This window comes from Petromyzon marinus (genome assembly GCF_048934315.1).
Source record: "Petromyzon marinus isolate PM22_M1 ecotype Great Lakes invasive population chromosome 80 unlocalized genomic scaffold, UKy_Petmar_22M1.pri1.0 chr80_unloc.3, whole genome shotgun sequence".
In the NCBI taxonomy this organism is placed as follows: Eukaryota; Metazoa; Chordata; class Hyperoartia; order Petromyzontiformes; family Petromyzontidae; genus Petromyzon; species Petromyzon marinus.
Window position 1 is genome coordinate 674,492 of NW_027422631.1, and position 22,422 is coordinate 696,913.

Genomic DNA, 22,422 nt, shown 5'->3' on the forward strand with positions numbered 1-22,422 from the left:
TCACGCGTCTCGCCCCCCCCCACTCCCCCGTTACCCCCCACCCCTCCCACCCCCGTTACCCCCCCACTCCCCCCCACCACCAACCACCGCCATTGGCCACTCAGTGACGGTGACGTCCCCACGGCGCCTGTGCCAGGCTGGGTGCACTTCGAGGCTGCCGCGTGAAGTGAGGTGGTGACGTCACGCGAGCGTTGTGTTTAACGATTACAGTGGCACGCGGCCTGCACTACGTGAGGGTTACTTTGACACAACGTTACCTCTATCTGAGGTAAAGTTACCTCTACCTGAGGTAAAGTTACCTCTATCTGAGGTAAAGTTACCTCTACCTGAGGTAAAGTTACCTCACCTGAGGTAAAGTTACCTCTATCTGAGGTAAAGTTACCTCTACCTGAGGTAAAGTTACCTCTATCTGAGGTAATGTTACCTCACCTGAGGTAATGTTACCTCTATATGAGGTAAAGTTACCTCCATCTGAGGTAACGTTACCTCTACCTGAGGTAATGTTACCTCTATATGAGGTAATGTTACCTCTACCTGAGGTAAAGTTACCTCTATCTGAGGTAAAGTTACCTCTACCTGAGGTAAAGTTACCTCTATCTGAGGTAAAGTTACCTCACCTGAGGTAAAGTTACCTCTACCTGAGGTAAAGTTACCTCTATCTGAGGTAAAGTTACCTCTACCTGAGGTAAAGTTACCTCTACCTGGGGTAATGTTACCTCTATCTGAGGTAATGTTACCTCCACCTGAGGTAAAGTTACCTCTACCTGAGGTAAAGTTACCTCTATCTGAGGTAAAGTTACCTCTACCTGAGGTAAAGTTACCTCTACCTGAGGTAAAGTTACCACTATCTGAGGTAAAGTTACCTCTACCTGAGGTAAAGTTACCTCTATCTGAGGTAAAGTTACCTCTACCTGAGGTAAAGTTACCTCTATCTGAGGTAAAGTTACTTCTACCTGAGGTAAAGTTACCTCACCTGAGGTAAAGTTACCTCTATCTGAGGTAAAGTTACCTCACCTGAGGTAAAGTTACCTCTATCTGAGGTAAAGTTACCTCTACCTGGGGTAAAGTTACCTCTATCTGAGGTAATGTTACCTCTACCTGAGGTAAAGTTACCTCTATCTGAGGTAATGTTACCTCTACCTGAGGTAAAGTTACCTCTATCTGAGGTAATGTTACCTCACCTGAGGTAATGTTACCTCTATATGAGGTAAAGTTACCTCCATCTGAGGTAACGTTACCTCTACCTGAGGTAATGTTACCTCTATATGAGGTAATGTTACCTCTACCTGAGGTAAAGTTACCTCTATCTGAGGTAAAGTTACCTCTACCTGAGGTAAAGTTACCTCTATCTGAGGTAAAGTTACCTCACCTGAGGTAAAGTTACCTCTATCTGAGGTAAAGTTACCTCTACCTGAGGTAAAGTTACCTCTACCTGGGGTAATGTTACCTCTACCTGAGGTAAAGTTACTTCACCTGAGGTAAAGTTACCTCTTCCTGGGGTAAAGTTACCTCACCTGAGGTAATGTTACCTCTACCTGAGGTAATGTTACCTCTATCTGAGGTAAAGTTGCTTCACCTGAGGTAACGTTACCTCACCTGAGGTAAAGTTACCTCACCTGAGATAATGTTACCTCTACCTGAGGTAAAGTTACCTCACCTTCCATTGCATTCCGATTATCTAACCCTGAGGTAATAATCACGCGAGCATTGTGTTTAACGATTTAACCACGTGAGAATATAACGCTAATATTACGATATGAGCATTAGCTGAAGTGATGTGAATACGTTAGGATTACCTCAAATAATGTTACATTTACCTGAGGTGATGTTACCTCCCCGAGGTAAAGTTACCTCTACCTGAGGTAAAGTTACCTCATCTGAGGTAAAGTTACCTCACTTGAGATAATGTTACCTCTACCTGAGGTAAAGTTATCTCGCCTGACGTAAAGTTAACTCACCTAAGGTAAAGTTACCTCATCTGAGGTAACGTTACCTTGCCTGAGGTAAAGTTAACTAACCTGGGGTATAGTTACCTCTACCTGAGATAAAGTTATCTCGCTTAAGGTAAAGTAACCTCATCTGAGGTAAAGTTACCTCTACCTGAGGTAATGTTACCTCTATCTGAGGTAAAGTTACCTCGCCTGAGGTAAAGTTATCTCATCTGAGGTAAAGTTACCTCACTTGAGATAATGTTTCCTCTATCTGAGATAAAGTTATCTCGCTTAAGGTAAAGTTACCTCATCTGAGGTAAAGTTACCTCACCTGAGGTAAAGTTACCTCGCCTGAGGTAAGATTACCTCTACTTAACGTTATATTACATCACAAGGGGCACAGCAAAATGACTGGTTCTTTCGGTAAAGTCACCACGTAGAAGGTAAACAATAAAATAATAAAAATATAAAACAATAAAATTCACACCTGATGATGATTGCTTGTGTTGCAGTCGAAACGTCGTGAGAATTTTATTGTTTTTATATTTTTATTATTTTATTGTTTCCCTTCTACGTGGTGATGACTTTACCGAAAGAACCAAGAATATGAATCCCTGCAGTCACGAAAGCTTTAAACCAAAGAGTATGAATCCTTGTAAAAGGTTTAAGTTTGGTGTTTTAACATCTTAACGCAGCTGTTTTGTTGCCAGAAAAAAGGGGAAAACCTGTTCTCATATTTTGGTCCTGGCAAAGGAGGTCACCATGAAATTAATTAATCGATTGAGATTTTGTTTTTGTCGTTGGAGGTTTTTATTCAGATTGAGGATCCATAATTAGAGGGGTTTTTTTCTGGCGTTGCGTTGCGTCAATATAAATGTTGTGTCGTTAAAACCGACACCACCCGACACAGCCAATTAGTAAGAGGGTTTGTCACGTGAGCAGAACGTGCCAACTCGTGATTTAGTACAGCACTAGTGTATAGTGTAGTGTATAGTGTAGTGTATAGTAGTGTATAGTGTAGTGTGTAGTGTATAGTGTAGTGTATAGTGTTGTGTATAGTAGTGTATAGTGTAGTGTATAGTGTAGTGTATAGTGTAGTGTATAGTAGTGTAGTTTATAGTGTAGTGTATAGTATAGTATACAGTAGTGTAGTGTATAGTGTAGTTTATAGTAGTGTAATGTATAGTAGTGTATAGTGTATAGTAGTGTAGTGTATAGTGTAGTGTATAGTAGTGTAGTGTATAGTGTAGTGTATAGTAGTGTAGTGTATAGTGTAGTGTATAGTGTAGTGTATAGTAGTGTAGTGTAGTGTATAGTGTAGTGTATAGTGGTGTAGTGTATAGTAGTGTATAGTGTAGTGTATAGTGTAGTGTATAGTGTAGTGTATAGTGTCGTGTATAGTGTAGTGTATAGTGTAGTGTATAGTGTAGTGTATAGTAGTGTAGTGTATAGTAGTGTAGTAGTGTATAGTGTAGTGTATAGTGTAGTGTATAGTAGTGTATAGTGTAGTGTATAGTGTATAGTAGTGTATAGTGTAGTGTATAGTGTAGTGTATAGTGTAGCACTACACCGGTTGTGTTTTGGAGAGCAAATCCACAACATTTATAAATCTGAGTAAGACGTTTCGCCAGTAATCACAACCAGCATCATCAGGCGGACAGCCAGATTGTGCCCCTTACTGAATATCTGTGACACAAAGAGCTTTATAGCTTATCGGATACCCCCTACACCATAAAGATTCAGATTTATTTTTAAAAAATCTGATTACGTCATTGCGTAGTGACGTCACCCGTATCGCATCTCACCTCTCGGAGTCTGTTGGGATCAAAGCGCGATGACGTCATACGTCTCCCTCACCCCCCGCAACCCCCAATCCCACTCCCCACTCCTCTCGACCCCCACTCCCTAAACTCCCCCACCCCTCCTCACCTTCACCCCCACCCCCACTCCATTCCCCACCCCCACTGCCCCCACCCCCCACTCCCCCAACTCCCTAAACTCCTCCCACTCCCCCCACCCCCCACTCCCCCACCCCCAACCCCCACCCCCCACCCCCCACCCCCACCCCCCACCCCCACCCCCACCCCACCCCCACTCCCCCATTCGAATTTTCCCGCGCCGAGCCAAGGAAGGGAGAAGCCGCGTCAATGGCGTCAGCTCCCACAGAGGCAAGGACGTTACATTACACGGGGATTACATTACACGGGGATTACATTACACGAGGATTACATTACACGGGGATTACATTACACGGGGATTACATCGCACGGGGATTGCATTACCACGGAGATTGCATTACCACGGGGATTACATTACACGGGGATTACATTACACGGGGATTACATTCGGGTAACATTACACGGAGATTACATTCACAAAACATTATACGGGGATTATAAGTTACATCACCTGAGGTAATGTTACCTTATATGAAGGATTACATTTTGATTACATTACACGGTGATTATTAGAAGGGTTACATTACACGGGGGTTACATTGCAGTCCGTATTTTAAATCGTGTAAGATTTAGGCTACGAGACGACTTCACGTTACGATTACAGCTCCACATCTAGTACAGTGTTGACACGAGCGACTACTTAATTGTATAATATTTACTTTGCACTGAATGAGAATGTCGCGGTGAAGATTACCTTATAATGTAACGTGATTTTATTCGGATTGCATCACATTCTGATTACCTTACCCTCAGTGAGGTAATGTTACCTCACCTGAGGTAAAGTTATCTCACCTGAGGTAAAGTTACCTCTACCTAACGTAATGTTACCTCACTTGAGGTAAAGTTACCTCACCTGAGGTAAGTTATCTCACCTGAGGTAAATTAAACTAACGTTGGGTAATGTTACCTCTACCTGAGGTAAAGTTACTTCACCTCAGGAAGAGTTACCTCAACTGAAGTAATTTAACTTCACCTAAGGTAATGTTACCTCGCATGAGATAAAGTTACCTCATTTGAGATAATGTTACTTTACCTGAGGTAAATTTACCTCGCCTAAGGTAAAGTTACCTCACCTGAGGTAACGTTACCTCACCTGAGGTAAAGTTACCTCTATCTAACGTAATGTTACCTCACTTGAGGTAAAGTTATCTCACCTGAGGTAAATTTAACTAACGTGGGGTAATGTTACCTCTACCTGAGGTAAAGTTACTTCACCTCAAGAAAAGTTACCTCACCTGAAGTAATTTTACTTCACCAAAGGTAATGTTACCTCGCATGAGGTAAAGTTATCTCTCTTGAGATGTTACTTCACCTGAGGTAATTTTACCTCTGCTTGAGGTAAAGTTAACTGGCCTGAGGTAAAGTTATCTCACCTGAGGTAATGTTACCTCTACCTGAGGTAATGTTACCTCACTTGAAGTAAAGTTACCTCCCCTGAGGTAAAGTTAACTCACCTGAGGTAAAGTTACCTCTACCTAACGTAATGTTACCTCACTTGAGGTAAAGTAATCTCATTTGTGGTAAAGTTACCTCACCTGAGGTAAAGTTAGCTCACATGAGGTAAAGTTAGCTCACATGAGGTAAAGTTACCGCATCTGAGGTAAAGTTACCTCTACCTAACGTAATGTCACCTCACCTGAGGTAACGTTATCTCACCTGAGGTAAAGTTACCTCACCTGAGGTAAATTTAACTAACGTGGGGTAAAGTTACCTCTATCTGGAGCTAGTACGTCATGGTGGAGGTGGGGAGTCCCCACACTTTACCACAAAGACAAAGATCCCCCGTGTAGCCTCTAACAGGCTGTTAGTGAGCAGCACCCATTTAGGCTACCGGCACTGTGGCACACGAGGGGGTGGGTGGCCAGCACCACGCCCGGCCGCCTTTGTCTCCCCAGTGGCGATGTTCACACACCGCTACACCGGGTGCTCATTTGAGGCCGAGGCGACCTAGGGGACGAGGTCCCAGGACCGGTTCAGATGATCGTCACCGCTGTTGGTGGTGGCCGTGAGCGGGAATGGAACTCGGGTCTCTGCCGGCTTCGTAGCGCAGCGCTCGGCCAACACCGGCGACGATCTTCTAACCCGGTCCTGGGCCTCGTCCCCTAGGTCGACTCAGCCTCAAATGAGCACCCGGTGCAGCGAGTGTGAAGTAGTGAACATCGCCACTGGGGAGACAAAGGCGGCCGGGCGTGGTGCTGGCCACTCACCCCCTCGCGCGTCGTTCCGGCCTTCATAGGCGCTGCTCGCTAACAGCGCTTGCCCAGACAGTCTGTTAAGGCCACACGGGGGATCTTTGTCTCGTATCCCTGTGACTCGCTATCCGTGTGACTCCTTCTCCGTGACTCGCTATCCGTGTAACTCCATCTCCGTGACTCGCTATCCGTGTGACTCCGTCTCCGTGACTGCTTCTCCGTGACTGCGTCTGACCGTCGTCCGCGTCTCGTCCCCTCCGTGTCTCTGCGCCTCAGCAGCAGGAGATGGGCGACTTCCGAGACATCAGAGGCTTCTTCACCAAGGCCGAGTGGAGCGACCTGGCCGAGTGCGAGAAGCGGCGCTACAGGAACATCAAGCAGAACCACGCCGTCATGCTGAACCTCGGTGGGTACGGCAGGCCCGAGCCTCTTCACAAATAAACTAATTGTCGTAGTGATTATAATGATAATGAGACCAGAACGTCGTAGCAGAGTGCCATGCACGGGGCGCCACGGTGGCTATGAGATGTTAACTACCTCGCCTGGTCTACAGGAGGTCGTGGGTTCGATGCCGACCCTGACGATGCCTGTCACATATCTGGAGTCTGCGTGTGTCTCTCCCCGGTGAGATGTTAACTACCTCGCCTGTTCTACAGGATGTCGTGGGTTTGATGCCGACCCTGACGATGGCTGTCATATATCTGGAGTCTGCGTGTGTCTCTCCCCGGTGAGATGTTAACTACCTCGCCTGGTCTACAGGAGGTCGTGGGTTCGATGCCTGTCCTCTGGGTTGTCGCTCCACAATGTAGAATCAACATCACGCGTTTAACGTATTTGGCTGCTGCTGTAAATGTCCACGTGGTGAGCCACTTGGTTGAGCTGTCATTTGTGGCAGCCAGGTGGCTTCTGAAGAAGAAGCCGATAGCTCAGTGGACTTCACTTGGTGAAGTAAAAATAGATTTAGTTTAATGATTTGTTTACCTTTCCTCTACTTTGCACTGCTATCGTGTTTGTGTATTGTGTCGTTGTTGTAACTTTCCTGGCTCCGTGCCCCCTACGGGACATCTGTGAAAAAGAGCTTCATAGCTGATCGGATTCTTAATGTTGGAGAGTAAACCCACAACATTTACAAAAATAGTTTATTTTGTGTGTGTGTGATTTGTTAACCTTTCCTCTACTTTACACTCCTATCGTGTTTACTGTATTGCTTGGTGTTGTTGTAGCAGCCAAATAATATAGATGAACGTAGTGGCGGTGGTACACCGTTACGCTGTATAAAATAATCAGCACATTTTTGGCAATAATGATTTTTTTCCATCGCGATTCGAGACCCCGGATAGAAGGATATTTTGGGGTGGTGGTGCGTCAAAATCAGTTGTCGTGATGCCGTAGCGGCGGGAAGACAGAACGTGACACGAGCAGAACTGAACACGAAGCTTCGCAGTCTGTTGCCGTACAGCGGCGCCCAGTCTGATGACGATCGGCTGCTCCGTGCTCCGGTGGTGCCCAATCTGATGACGATCTGCTGCTCCGTGCTCCAGCGGCAAGATTTGACTCCTCGTGCCCCTAGAGACTCGGTGGGACGGTTCCTCGATACGACTTGTGGTGTCGCCACCGCACGTTCGGAATGGGGGACGCGGCTGCTGAATCTGAGTGCAACTTCTGACGGAAAGTCCTGCAGCTCACTCAAGGGGCGACAGCGACATCGTCGGGACTGTGAAAAATAAGAATAGGTTTTACGCTTCAGGGGAATGAAACAGGCGGCGTTAAGGTGTTCAAACACCAGGTAGATGGTAGCTTTTGCAAGGAATCAAGTTACCGCATCAACCACGCGTACTTGTGGCGAACACGACAAGCAAACACTCTCCGATAATAAATTTCGATTTAAAGCTTTCGTGACTGCAATGATTCATCTTCTTTGGTTCTTTCGGTAAAGTCACGTAGAATGAGAATAAAATAATAAATTGATAAAATAAAATAACACAATAATATTCTCACGACGTTTCGGCCACAACACAAGCGGCCTTCATCAGGTGAAGGGAGCGAGACTGTCTGGTAGGACAGCGCTGTCAACTGACAGCGCTGCCGAAACGTCGTGAGAATATTATTGTGTTATTTTATCAATTTATTATTTTATTCTCATTCTACGTGACTTTACCGAAAGAACCAAAGAAGACTCTCCGATAATATTTAATCGTTGCCTTTGAAACTGATTGGTCTACCCCAGAGACAGCCTTCTTCATGGCCCAGTCTCACCAGTGTCAGACCAGAGAACAACACCAAAAGGCGACCGGTACAAGGACAATGCAGCATCGAGAGCATTGATAGCTCGGGGTGAGCAGCTACATGACGGGACCTTTTTGCGAGTATCAAAGCGTGAAAAATAAGAATCAGTTTCACCCTTTCTGGCAATAAAACAGGAGGCGTTAAGATGTCCACACACCAAATAGATTATTCCTTTTGCAAGAAATCAAAGCTACTGCATTAACCACGCGTGCTTGTGGCGAACACGACAAACAAACACTCTCCGATAATAATTACATCGTCAGGACTGTCTTACGAGGAACCGGCGTGTCGCTATGCTGCACCGGTGTACCGCCAATACGTCCAAATAACAATGACCGACTGCCTCCTTGCGCAGGGATGAACCCGGCCCAGCCCGAGTTCATGCGTGCACGCGGCAAGCGCAGGGCAAGGGGGAATGGAGCGGAGTGCGGGCGGTCGAGCGACTCCGACGAGGAATGGACGAGGAGGAGGAAGAGGAAGGAGGTGGCGGTGCACGGAGGACAAAGAGGCAGAGGAGGCAAACGTAAAAGGGCACTTGCTCAGCGTGCAGAGACCCCCTGTAGACTCACACAGAGACCCCCTGTAGACTCACGCAGAGACCCCCTGTAGACTCACACAGAGACCCCTGTAGACTCACTCAGAGACCCCTGTAGACTCACACAGAGACCCCCTGTAGACTCACACAGAGACCCCTGTAGACTCACTTGATGAAGCTGGTTGTAATCACCAGCAGAACGTCACAGTACCATACTCGAATTGTTGTGGGTTCACTGTCCAACACACAACCGGTTAGTGCTGAACTAGTAACTAATTGGCACGTTTTGTTTACCTGACAAACCTTACGGATTGGCTTCGTCGGGTGGTGACGGGTTTAGCGACACATTTATAATTACGCGATCTAACCCAAAAAAAATCTTTATTAATAATAATATTGGTCGCGAAATCCTACATGTTAAACTGGTTGGCAATCTGCGCTATGAATTCAGCGACCCAAGTTAAATGCCCGCTCACGGCCAACACCAGTGTCGACGATCTGAACCGGACCTGGGCCTCCCCTATGTCGGCTCAGCCTCAAAATGAGTACCTGGTGCGGTGGTGTGTAGTAAACATCGCCACTGGAGAGACAAAGGCGGTCGGGCGTGGTGCTGGCCACTCACCCCTTCATGTATCGTTCTGGCCTTCATAGGTGCTCGCTAACAGCACTTGCCCCTACAGTCTGTTAAGGCTATACGGGGGATCTTTGTCTTTGCATATGTTCATGCGTGTCCGTGTGAACACACGTTTGTGCGTGTGTTCACGGGTATCCATGTGTTTACACACATGGACACGTGTGTGCGTGTGTTCACGTGTGTGCGTGTGTTCACACGTGTGTGCGTGTGTTCACGTGCGTGTGTTCACACGTGTGTGCGTGTGTTCACGTGTGTGTGTGCGTGTGTTCACACGTGTGTGTTCACACATGTGTGCGTGTGTGCGTGTGTTCACACGTGTGTGCGTGTGTTCACGTGCGTGTGTTCACACGTGTGTGCGTGTGCTCACGCAGGAGGAGGCAAGGGGGCTGCTTCACGCTGGGCTACCGTGGGAGAATCGCACGCGAGGGCAGCTCCCAGCAAGCGCAAGGTCTCTGTGCACAGCGCACGGCACTCCTCTCGTTACAGCTGCTGTTGTTGTTGTCTTTAGTTTGTTGTCCTTCCCACGCACCTCCCATTAGCGAGGTTGGCTATGTACGGTGCCAAAGAACTTCAACATACATACGTACTACTAAACACTCATATACCAGGGACGTGCGGTCAGGGGAGGAAGGCGAGGCTAGAGCCTCACCTGTCATATACGCCAATGAAAATAGCTGTTAGAAAAAGTAAAAAATAAAAATTTCCACTGCTCTGTTATAAATGTCATTTCTGTATAATCCCAATCATTACAGAGAGATAGTAACAGGCAAGCGCTTATTGCCCGCGCTCCATCCAGTTTCTGAGGGGTTGCGCAATCAGAGGGGAGGCTGAGCTCGTCGCTGCCTCACCTCTCGTCTCCCTGTATTTGCAGCGGAGCTCCGCAAATTTGGCGATTTTGACGATCAACATTATTGGAGTCGTACAGAAATGACGAAATACAGATCAGTGGAAGAATCTTAATTAGTATTTTATTACTTTTTACTTTTCGTAGAAGAGGCTTGGCCTGCCATACCCACCGAGGTTCAGCATGACGACGGCATGGTTATGCGTGATGTATGGAATCAGATATACAGAATCAGAATATCAGAATTAGAATATGTATTGTACTGGAGGAATCCGATGAGGTGTCAGGGTCGAGATCAAACCCGCGACCTCCTGCATACCAGGCGAGGGAGTGAACATCTCCTAGCCACCGCTGGTCACCGCACCAACTCTGCCCCCCACACCCCCTTCCGATCCCTCACCCCACCGCCCCCTCCGCTCAGACTAAAGCGGAAGCCCTGGAGTACGTGTGGAGCATCTTGCAGGGCGTGGAGGAGGAGCAGCAGCAGGAGGAGGAGTTCAGGGGATTTGAGCTGAGGGAGGTGCACAAGGCCAGGATGGCGATGTTCAGGCTGGAGCGCAGAGCCACCGCCTGCAAGGAGGCCCTGAGGGTGGTGCTCCAGAGGATGCGTGGAGGTGCGTAGCCTGCAGCGGTGATTTCTATTCACACCGCAACTCCACGCTCCCCCTCTATTCTCACCGGAACTCCACGCTCCCCTCTATTCTCACCGGAACTCCACACTCCCCTCTATTCTTACCGGAACTCCACGCTCCCCCTCTATTCTCACCGGAACTCCACACTCCACTCTATTCTCACCGGAACTCCACACTCCTCTCTATTCTCACCGGAACTCCACACTCCACCTCTATTCTCACCGGAACTCCACGCTCCCCTCTATTCCCACCGGAATTCCGCAATCTTCCTCTGCTGCTGATGGAAGTCGCCAATGCTGTTGATGCTACTGCTACATGTGCTCCCGTCAGTGCTGCTGCTGGTACTAATGCAGCCTATGAACCAAACAATGTTTATTTTACCAGGGTGAGCCCCACTGAGCTGTGTAGCTGTTTTTTCAGAAGCGTCCTGGCTATCACAAATGATACCTCAACGTAGTTGACTTTTCACCATCGTCATCACGTGGACATTTATAGCGGCCAAATTACCCTCAACGCGTGACGTCGATTCTGAACGTCGAGGAGAAAACCTGAGGACCCGGAGAAAAATCCACGCAACCACGGGGAGGTACGACACGCAGACTCCAAACGTACAGCGTGGGTCGTCAGGGTCGGGATCGCACCCACGACCTCCCGTAGACCACGCGAGGGAGTCAACATCTCGTCACGGAGGAGAGAGAGAGAGAGACGCGCGGGCTCCAGATGTACGGCAGGTTTCGTCAGGGTCGGGATGGAACCCACGACCTCCCGTACACCGGGAGAGGCGGTCAACATCTCGCCGCGTTTGCCCGCAGGCTCCTCCGTGCCGCCGGCCTCCTCCGCCCAGGCTGCGGCGGTGTCGCTCAGCGCTCGCTCTCGCTACGGCCTGCGGCAGCGCGAGAGGAAAGTCTACACAGAGGTGGAGGAGCCCCAGGACGACGACTTCTTCTGTGAGACTCCCTGCTCCCTCTACCTCTCTCTCTCACTTTCTCACTCTCACTGTCACTCTGTTACTTTCTCTCTCTCTCACTGTCAATCTCTCACTGTCACTTTCACACTCTCTCTCACACTGTCACTTTCCCACACCCTCACCTATCTCTCTCGCTTTGTTACACTCTCACTGTCTCACACTCTCACCTATCTCACTCGCTTTGTTACACTCTCACTGTCTCACACTCTCACCTATCTCTCTCCCTTTGTTACACTCTCACTGTCTCACACTCTCACCTATCTCTCTCCCTTTGTAACACTCTCACTGTCTCACACTCTCACCTATCTCTCTCGCTTTGTTACACTCTCACTGTCACTTTCTCACCTATCTCTCTCGCTTTGTTACACTCTCACTGTCTCACACTCTCACCTATGTCCCTCTATTGCTCCCGCGTTCTCACTCGATATATTCCACCTGCTCCCTCTCACTCTCTCCCCCTCGCCCTCCCTCTCACACGCTCCCTTTCTCGCACTCTCACTCACCTCTCTCTCTTTTGCTCCTCGCTCGGGGATGCAGGGAGGGAGGGGAGGGATGCAGGGAGGGTGACAGGGAATACATCTCCGATGAGCGAGCTAAATAATTTCACCATGCAGAGAGGGAGGGAGGGAGGCATCTGTCTGGAGCGCTCCTCACCCTCTCACTCTCTCACAGTGCCACTGCTGCTGCTGCTGTTGCTACTGCGATTCACCCCCCTCCTGCTGCTGCTGCTGCTGTGGCTCTCAGTCTGCGAGCTGTGCAGGGATTTCTACCTGGGGGAGTGCTCCGTGCACGGCCCGCCAGAGTTCATCGCGGACGCGGCCGTGGCCCCGGGAGTGGCCGACAGGGCCCGGCTCAGCCTGCCCCAGGGCCTCACCGTCGGCGCCTCCTCCATCGCCGGCGCCGGCCTCGGGGTGTGGAGCAACAGGAAGAAGCTGCCCAAGGGGGTGATGTTTGGGCCCTACCAGGGAGAGGTGTCTGAGGAGAACCCCGTGAGCGAGTACTGCTGGCTGGTGAGCTGCTGCTGCTGCCACTGCTGCAGCCTCCTCCTATTCCTACATCATCATCGTCATCGTGTGTGTGGAGAGGAGGCTCGTGAAGGAGATGGAGAGAAACCCATAGCTTCACACAGTCACCCACAGACTCGCACAGAGACCTTAGAGACTCGCACAGAGACCCAAAATCTCGCACAGAGACCCAGAGACTCTTACAGAGACCCAGAGAATCGCACAGAGACCCACAGACTCACACAGAGAGACCCACAGTCTCACACAGAGACCTAGAGACTCGCACAGAGACTTGCACAGAGACCCACAGAATCGCACAGAGACCCACAGTCTCACACAGAGACCCAGAGAATCGCACAGAGACCCACAGTCTCACACAGAGACCCAGAGAATCGCACAGAGACCCACAGTCTCACACAGAGACCCAGAGACTCGCACAGAGACCCAGAGACTCGCACAGAGACTCAGAGACTCGCACAGAAACCCACAGTCTCATACAGAGACCCAGAGACTCGCACAGAGACTCACACAGGGACCCACAGATTCACAGAGGGACCCACAGATTCACAGAGGGACCCAAAATTTAACGTCATAATGAGTTCAACTTGTAACCCACAGTAGCCGCTCGCTCGCAAGGACAGAACAACTTCGATGCGTAAGGAGGAACCACAGACTGGTGGTTCCTCCTCACGCACTCCTTACGCAAAAATAAACCACGACACCTCGCGGCTGATCTCGTCAAGAAGCATAAACCATCATCACGCAAACTCTGTTCATGCTCGCAGCAGCAGCAGCGGCGGCGTTTGGCTACACATCGTGCAAAGACGATGGTCAGCGCATGGCGCGGCTCTTACAGACGCACTTCTGCGGCCGTCTGGAAGGTTCTTGCTTCCAATATGAGGAAGCCACTGGGAGCTATGCACTTTTAAATCTTGTAGATTTAAAATTCATTTCTTTAGAACTGCTCTTAGTGTTTAGTTTGTTGTCCTTCCCCCCGCACCTCCGATCAGCACGGTTGGCTACGTCCGGTACGAAAGAAGTTCAAGTTACGGTCCAACTCACATTAATTATCCGTGGATCTGCTCGTGTGCGTGTGTGTTTCAGATTTACAAAAACAAAAAGGATCGTGAATATGTTGATGCTCAGGATGAATCAAAATCAAATTGGATGAGGTGATTCTTGTCTTAAGGACCACTGCACAGAGACACCAGAACCACCACACACAGAGACCAGAACCACTACAGAGACCAGAACCACCAAACAGACCAGAACCGCTACACACAGAGACCAGAACCACTACAGAGACCAGAACCACTACACACAGAGACCAGAACCACCACACACAGAGACCAGAACCACTACACAAAGTGACCAGAACCACTACACACAGAGACCAGAACCACTACACACAGAGACCAGAACCATGACATACAGAGACCAGAACCACCACACACAGAGACCAGAACCACTACACATAGAGACCAGAACCACTACACAGAGACCAGAACTACTACACACAGAGACCAGAACCACTACACATAGAGACCAGAACCACTACACACAGAGACCAGAACCACTACACATAGAGACCAGAACCACTACACACAGAGACCAGAACTACTACACACAGAGACCAGAACCACTACAGAGACCAGAACCACTACACAGAGACCAGAACCACTACACAGAGACCAGAACCACCACACACAGAGACCAGAACCACCACACACAGAGACCAGAACCACTACACATAGAGACCTGAACCACGACACACAGAGATCGGAACCACTACACACAGAGACCAGAACCACCACACAGAGACCAGAACCACTACACACAGAGACCAGAACCACCACACGTAGAGACCAGAACCACTACACACAGAGACCCGAACCACTACACACAGAGACCAGAACCACTACACACAGAGACCAGAACCACCACACAGAGACCAGAACCACCACACACAGAGACCAGAACCAAGACACACAGAGACCAGAACTACTACACACAGAGACCAGAACCACTACACACAGAGACCAGAACCACGACACATAGAGACCAGAACCACTGCACATAGACCAGAACAACTACACAAAGACCAGAACCACTACACAGAGACCAGAACCACCACACACAGAGACCAGAACCACGACACATAGAGACCAGAACCACTACACACAGAGACCAGAACCACCACACACAGAGACCAGAACCACTACAGAGACCAAAACCACCAAACAGAGACCAGAACCACTACACACAGAGACCAGAACCACTACAGAGACCAGAACCACTATACAGAGACCAGAACCACCACACACAGAGACCAGAATCACCACACACAGAGACCGGAACCACTACAGAGACCAGAACTACTACACACAGACCAGAACCACTACACACAGAGACCAGAACCACTACACATAGAGACCTGAACCACGACACACAGAGACCAGAACCACCACACACAGAGACCAGAACCACTACACACAGAGACCAGAACCACTGCACACAGAGACCCTGGGCCTCCCCTTGTTCGACTCGGCATCAAATGAGCACCCGGTACTGAGCGTGGTTCCAGCCCCACCACCCCAACGTAGCGCCCAGTGCCGGCCCTTAATAGGCGCTCGCTAACGGCGCCCACCCCGCCCCCCGCGTCTGCCCCCGCAGGTTCGTCAACTGCGCGAGGAATGAGCAGGAGCAGAACCTGGTGGCCTTCCAGCACCGGGGGCAGATTTACTACCGCACGTTCCGTGCCGTGGGGCCCGGCTCTGAGCTGCTGGTCTGGTACGGCGAGGAGTTCGCCCAGGAGCTGGGCATCGCCTGCGAGGCCGGGCCCTCGCGACGCCGCAGCAGCAGCAGCAGCAGCGAGTTGGCTCCCAGGGCCACCGCCAGAGACCTGCAGCCCGTGCAGCCTCCACCAAGCGAGGAACACTGTGAGCACCGCTCACCAGAGACTCACCACTGCTCACCAGACTATAGCCACTACTCACCAGAGATGATAGCCACCACTCACCAGAGATGATAGCCACCACTCACCAGAGATGATAGCCACCACTCACCAGCAATGATAGCCACCACTCACCAGATATGATAGCCACCACTCACCAGCAATGATAGCCACCACTCACCAGAGATGATAGCCACCGCTCACCAGAGATGATAGCCACCGCTCACCAGAGATAATAGCCACCACTCACCAGAGATGATAGCTCCCACTCACCAGCAATGATAGCCACCACTCACCAGAGATGATAGCCACCACTCACCAGAGATGATAGCCACCACTCACCAGAGATGATAGCCACCACTCACCAGAGATGATAGCCACCACTCACCAGAGATGATAGCCACCGCTTACCAGAGATGATAGCCACCGCTCACCAGAGATGATAGCCACCGCTTACCAGAGATGATAGCCACTGCTCACCAGAGATGATAGGCACCACCCACACTAATAAGGTGCAAGTTAGTAACAGGTGTGGTGTGTAGTAGTAAACATCGCCACTGGGGAGACAAAGGCGGCCATGTGTGGTGCTGGCCGCCCTCCCACTCGTGTGCCGTGCTGGCCTTCATCGGTGCCCGATAACAGCACTTGTCCCATAAGTATATACAGGCTACACGGGGGTTCTTTGTCTTTGTGTGTATATATAATGGGGCCCAGGCCACCTGAGTTCGATTCCCACTCACGGTCAACGTCAGTGGTGAATATTTAGGCCTCCCCTAGGTTGACTCAGCCTCAAATGAGTACCTAGCTTAAACGTGGAAACATCGCCACTGGAGAGACAAAGGCGGCCGGGCCTGGTGTTGGCCACCTACTCCCTCGTGTGCCATGCCAGCCTTCATAGGTACTCGCAAACAGCACTTGCCCCAATAGTCTGATATGGCTGTTGGGGACCTTTACCTTTGTATATACACACACGTGTTCAAGAGTGCTCATGTCTAGGTGTTGGTGTGTGCGTCTTGTGCCTCTGGGATGACGCAGGTGTAGTGGGTGTGGAGGTCACAAGGCTGCCGTGTCCTGCCTGCAACCGTCAGTTCATCTTCCGCTCTAGTCTAGAGCATCACGTGCAGAGGAGACACCCCACTAAGCCCAGTAACAAAAGTCATCAGTGTGACCAATGTCCATACAGCACAGACCGCAAGAGTAGCTTGAAGATACACCAGAGAACACACACGAGAGAGAAGCCGTTCAAGTGCACCGTGTGTGAGAAGGCGTTTGCACATCTACAACATCTTCACAACCACCAGAGAACACACACGGGAGAGAAGCCGTTCAAGTGCACCGTGTGTGAGAAGGCGTTTGCACAACTACCACATCTTCACAGCCACCAGAGAACACACACGGGAGAGAAGCCGTTCAAGTGCACCGTGTGTGAGAAGGCGTTTGCACATCTACAACATCTTCACAGCCACCAGAGAACACACACGGGAGAGAAGCCGTTCAAGTGCACCGTGTGTGAGAAGGCGTTTGCACAACTACCACATCTTCACAGCCACCAGAGAACGCACACGGGAGAGAAGCTGTTCAAGTGCCCCGTGTGTGAGAAGGCGTTTGCACAACTACCAGATCTTCACAGGCACCAGAGAACACACACGGAAGAGAAGCCGTTCAAGTGCACCGTGTGTGAGAAGGCGTTTGCACGGCTATCAGATCTCCACAGCCACCAGAGAACACACACGGGAGAGAAGCCGTTCAAGTGCACCGTGTGTGAGAAGGCGTTTGCATTACTATCAACACTTCATAGCCACCAGAGAACACACACGGGAGAGAAGCCGTTCAAGTGCACCGTGTGTGAGAAGGCGTTTGCACGGCCATCAACACTTCACAGGCACCAGAGAACACACACGGGAGAGAAGCCGTTCAAGTGCACCGTGTGTGAGAAGGCGTTTGCATTACTATCAACACTTCATAGCCACCAGAGAACACACACGGGAGAGAAGCCGTTCAAGTGCACCGTGTGTGAGAAGGCGTTTGCACGGCCATCAACTCTTCACAGCCACCAGAGAACACACACGGGAGAGAAGCCATTCAAGTGCACCGTGTGTGAGAAGGCGTTTGCACGGCCATCAACACTTCACAGCCACCAGAGAACACACACCGGCCAGAATGCATTTTCTCATCCACGTGAAAACAGAAAAGTCAGCCATCCTGAGCACAAAGCGCACAGCGCCGAGCTGTGAATTAGTTTCAAACAACAGGCCACGTGATTAGCCGAGGCTGTGCCACTCTTGAAACTGATTTTGAACGTGAACACGGAAACCTACGGAATCCTCCTACACCTGCTTCACACCCTGTGGGGGGCGGGAGATTAAACCGGTCCCAACCACTGCACGTCCCCACCCCACCCCCACCACCTGGGGGTCCCTGTGTGTGTGAGTGTGCAGAGTCCCCCGTGCAGAGCTGCACTGTTGTTACCCTAGAGGGGGGCACCGCAGGGCGATCCACCTACAGATACCCCAGTCTGCACGTCTCCCGCCGCTCTCCGTGAGCACCGCGTGCCGACTCGTTGCCCTGCCCCGTGCGACGTACGTACAGTGCGTACCCATCCAGCGGTAGGCCGAACCGCGGCCGATGACGAAGGTGGCGTCCGCTCACGAATCTCCGTGCACTCAGTCCCGTAGCCCCGAGCCATCGCTTGCGCGATATTCACTTTGCTGCTGAGAGGGAAGCTACGGGGAGGAGGTGGGGGGTGGGGGGTTGGTAGGAGAGGACATCTGTGGAACGGCTGGAGATCTGCGGAGAAGAGCTTCATAGCTCATCGGATTCCTGTGGCCTGAAAAAATATTCAGAGATGGCATTGGGGGGGTGTATGCATGAGTGGGCCATCTGCGCTTGGATCACCATGCGTGTTGTTGCTGCTGCCTCCCCCGTTGAAAATGTTCCCGGCGTGAACTTTGACCCTTTGCCGTTGCGACGACGCCGCGCGCCGTGCGTGAACGTCGTCGTCGTCGGAACAACGAAACGCAGTGAGAACTAAAGTAACTTTATCGGTAGCGAGGCTCCCACAGGGCCACGCGGGGCAGGGAGCGTGGCACAGTTTTGGCGCCGGCTAGCGCAGAGTGGCGGCGGTCGTGTCGCTACGCTTCTCTGCGGTGAGCAACGACGTCTTGATAACAACAGCAGCAGTCGCTCGCTCAATTCGTGGGATTCTGCGGTGAACGGTGAAACCCACCCCGTGAAAGGTGACGCCCACCCCGTGAACGGTGACGCCCACCCCGTGAACGGTGACGCCCACCCCGTGAACGGTGACGCCCACCCCGTGAACGGCGACGCCCACCCCGTGAACGGCGACGCCCACCCAGTGAACGGCGACGCCCACCCCGTGAACGGCGACGCCCACCCCGTGAACGGCGACGCCCACCCCGTGAACGGCGACGCCCACCCCGTGAACGGTGACACCCACCCCGTGAACGGCGACGCCCACCCCGTGAACGGTGACACCCACCCCGTGAACGGCGACGCCCACCCAGTGAACCGTGACACCCACCCTGTAACTCTGCAGACGTCTCGGACGTGGGAAAGTGTTGAGAGATTCTCTGCATCGTCCCGGTTGCTCGCGTGTCGTCGCACGGTGGTGGCGCGCGTTGACTCTTACACGGTTAAGAAAGTTGAGCGTTAGTTTGTGATTCTGTTTAAAATTATATACTTACTTAAACTAACAAAAATTATCTTGGGATTTTACTAAGTAAGGTCCAACAGAATATGTAGAGGCTCTTTTATCAGACGCTACCACCTGGCCATCACAAATGAAAGCTCAGCGAAGTGGCTCATCATTGTGTGGACATTGATAGCGGCCAGATACTCTGATTGCGTGATCTCGATTCTAAATGTCGAGGGGAAAAACCGGAGGACCTGGAGAAAAATCCACACGACCACGGGGAGAGAGAGAGAGACACGCGCAAACTCAAAATATACAGCAGGCGTCAGGGTCGGAATCGAACCAACGATCTCCTGTATACCAGGAGAGGTGGTTAACATCTCAACATGCGTTCAGAGTATTTGGCTGCTGTAAATGTCACGTGACAAGCAACTTCGGTGCGCCGCCGTCATTTGTGATAGGCAGGTCGCTACCGCACAGCTCAGTGGGGGCCTTACCTGGAAAAGTAAAGTGAAGTAAAAAAACAAAAACCTGCTGTTGAGAATGACCTCACCGGACCGGTGGAGGCAGCGCTGACGTCTTGGTCCCAATTGGCAGCGCCGGCGTCTCGTTGGTTGTGAAGGCAGCCCAGCTCACACAGCCCGTGCCGGTGTCTCCAGGAGGTGGGAGCGACTTGCTCTGTGTCAGTGTCTCCAGGAGGTCCCAGCGACTTGCTCTGTGTCAGTGTCTCCAGGAGGTCCCAGCGACCTGCTCTGTCAGTGTCTCCAGGAGGTGGGAGCGACTTGCTCTGTGTCAGTGTCTCCAGGAGGTGGGAGCGACTTGCTCTGTGTCAGTGTCTCCAGGAGGTCCCAGCGACTTGCTCTGTGTCAGTGTCTCCAGGAGGTGGGAGCGACTTGCTCTGTGTCAGTGTCTCCAGGAGGTGGGAGCGACTTGCCCTGTGTCAGTGTCTCCAGGAGGTGGGAGCGACTTGCTCTGTGTCAGTGTCTCCAGGAGGTCCCAGCGACTTGCTCTGTCAGTGTCTCCAGGAGGTGGGAGCGACTTGCTCTGTGGCGACACTTTTCCGTGACAGAGGTTTGGTTTTTGTTATTGTTGTTGTTGGGTTAGAGATCTCGTAAACATAAACATTGTGTCGTTAACCCACCACCACCCACCACCCTCGCCTGGCACGGCCAATCAGTAAAGGTTTGTCACGTAAACGAAACGTGCCAATTGGTTACCAACTTCAGCACACACGGCGCTTGTGTGTCGGGGAGAGTGAACCCACCACAGCATTTACAATTCGAGTACCGGTGACGTTTCGCCGGCGATTACAAACAACGGCGACCGGCTTCATCGGGCGACGTGCCAGGATTGTGATCCAATGCCATCTAACCCGGCGGCAACGACGACAAAAACCTTCGTCGCAGATACCGCCGGTCGCGAGAGACCGCGCGTGGCGCTTTGTGTTGCCGTCGCGTTGCCGCGAATCGTCGAAGCGCGTTCACGGTCCGTCGTTCTCCTGCAACGCGGCGGTGGTTGTTGCGTTCCTGAAGAACAACCGCGTTGTGGAGAAATAATATAAACTATAATGGGGGGGTGGGGGGTGAAGCGTGGTCCGCGATAACACGCGAGATGATGGGCAAGACAGAGGCGGGACTAAGACCGAGGCGCGTGGGTAGCGTCTAGAAGCATCCAGCAGCATCCCAACGCCTCCTCGTTGCGACGCCGCTACGCCGAGGGCAGCCGCACGTAGAACCGCTTACTCCTACTCGCGTTGAGACGTAGTTCCGTTCGCTCGGTCGCGTCGCATCCAATCCGCGTCCGCGTTACAGACGGCGTGTGTCCCCTACGATACATTCACGACGTTGTGTCGTTCAGTTGGCGTCGTTAGAACTAACACGCGGCGTTGTAGCGAAACCAGACTGTACCCGTTGTCTCCTGCTGTTCAACGCAGAGGCCGCATCGACCGTTCCAATAGTCGCTGTAGCCATTGCGAGCCCCAAGCTGTTGTTGGCTCCCGGCTCTTAAACTCGCGTTTTTTTGGATTTTCTTGTTGTTATTCTGTCTCTCGCTGTTCAAATAAACCTACCGTTAAAATTATAGACTGATCATTTCTTTTGTCAGTGGGCAAACGTACAAAATCAGCAGGGGATCAAATGCTTTTTTCCCCCTCACTGTCATCTGTAATCGTTACACACAGCAGCACCTGGTCACAACTGCTCGCCGCTGATCCTAACAACACCAATCCTAGTCGTCATCCCTGCACGTCAAGGATAGTAAAACTATGACCCAACAAACTTACACATCACACTGTCCTACAGACTTCACTTCACACGCCCCTACAGAGTTGTGTTGGTCACGTGCCTACCTTTCCTATACTCTGCACTCCCATGGTGTTTATTGTATTGTGTTTGTTGTTGTGGCGTTCTGACCCCGTGCACCTACTGTGGACGTCTGTGGATAATAAAGAGCTTCACAGCTCATCGGATTCCTCCTCCAGAATTAAAAAAAATTAAACTTAAAAACTCTGATGACGTCACTGCGTGGTGACGTCACGCGTCTCGCCCCCCCCACTCCCCCGTTACCCCCCACCCCTCCCACCCGCGATGCCCCCCCCACTCCCCCGTTACCCCCCACTCACCCCCACCCCCGATGCCCCCACCCCCCACTCCCCCCCACCACCACCAACCGCCGCCATTGGCCACTCAGTGACGGTGACGTCCCCACGGCGCCTGTGCCAGGCTGGGTGCACTTCGAGGCTGCCGCGTGAAGTGAGGTGGTGACGTCACGCGAGCGTTGTGTTTAACGATTACAGTGGCACGCGGCCTGCACTTCGTGAGGGTTACTTTGACACA

At 51.2% G+C, this 22,422-nt stretch overlaps 1 protein-coding gene across 1 annotated transcript; it reads left to right on the forward strand.

Moving 5' to 3' along the window:
• The first annotated feature begins 6,271 nt into the window (after nucleotides 1-6,271).
• On the forward strand, nucleotides 6,272-21,664 carry LOC142908359 (uncharacterized). Its single transcript, XM_076058929.1, has 8 exons — nucleotides 6,272-6,487; nucleotides 8,723-8,890; nucleotides 9,908-9,984; nucleotides 10,802-10,994; nucleotides 11,825-11,959; nucleotides 12,724-12,989; nucleotides 15,610-15,922; nucleotides 16,972-21,664. Exons 1-8 carry the CDS (start codon nucleotides 6,367-6,369, stop codon nucleotides 18,168-18,170), a joined length of 2,472 nt encoding a protein of 823 aa, XP_075915044.1. The 5' UTR covers nucleotides 6,272-6,366; the 3' UTR covers nucleotides 18,171-21,664.
• The last annotated feature ends 758 nt before the right edge of the window (nucleotides 21,665-22,422 follow it).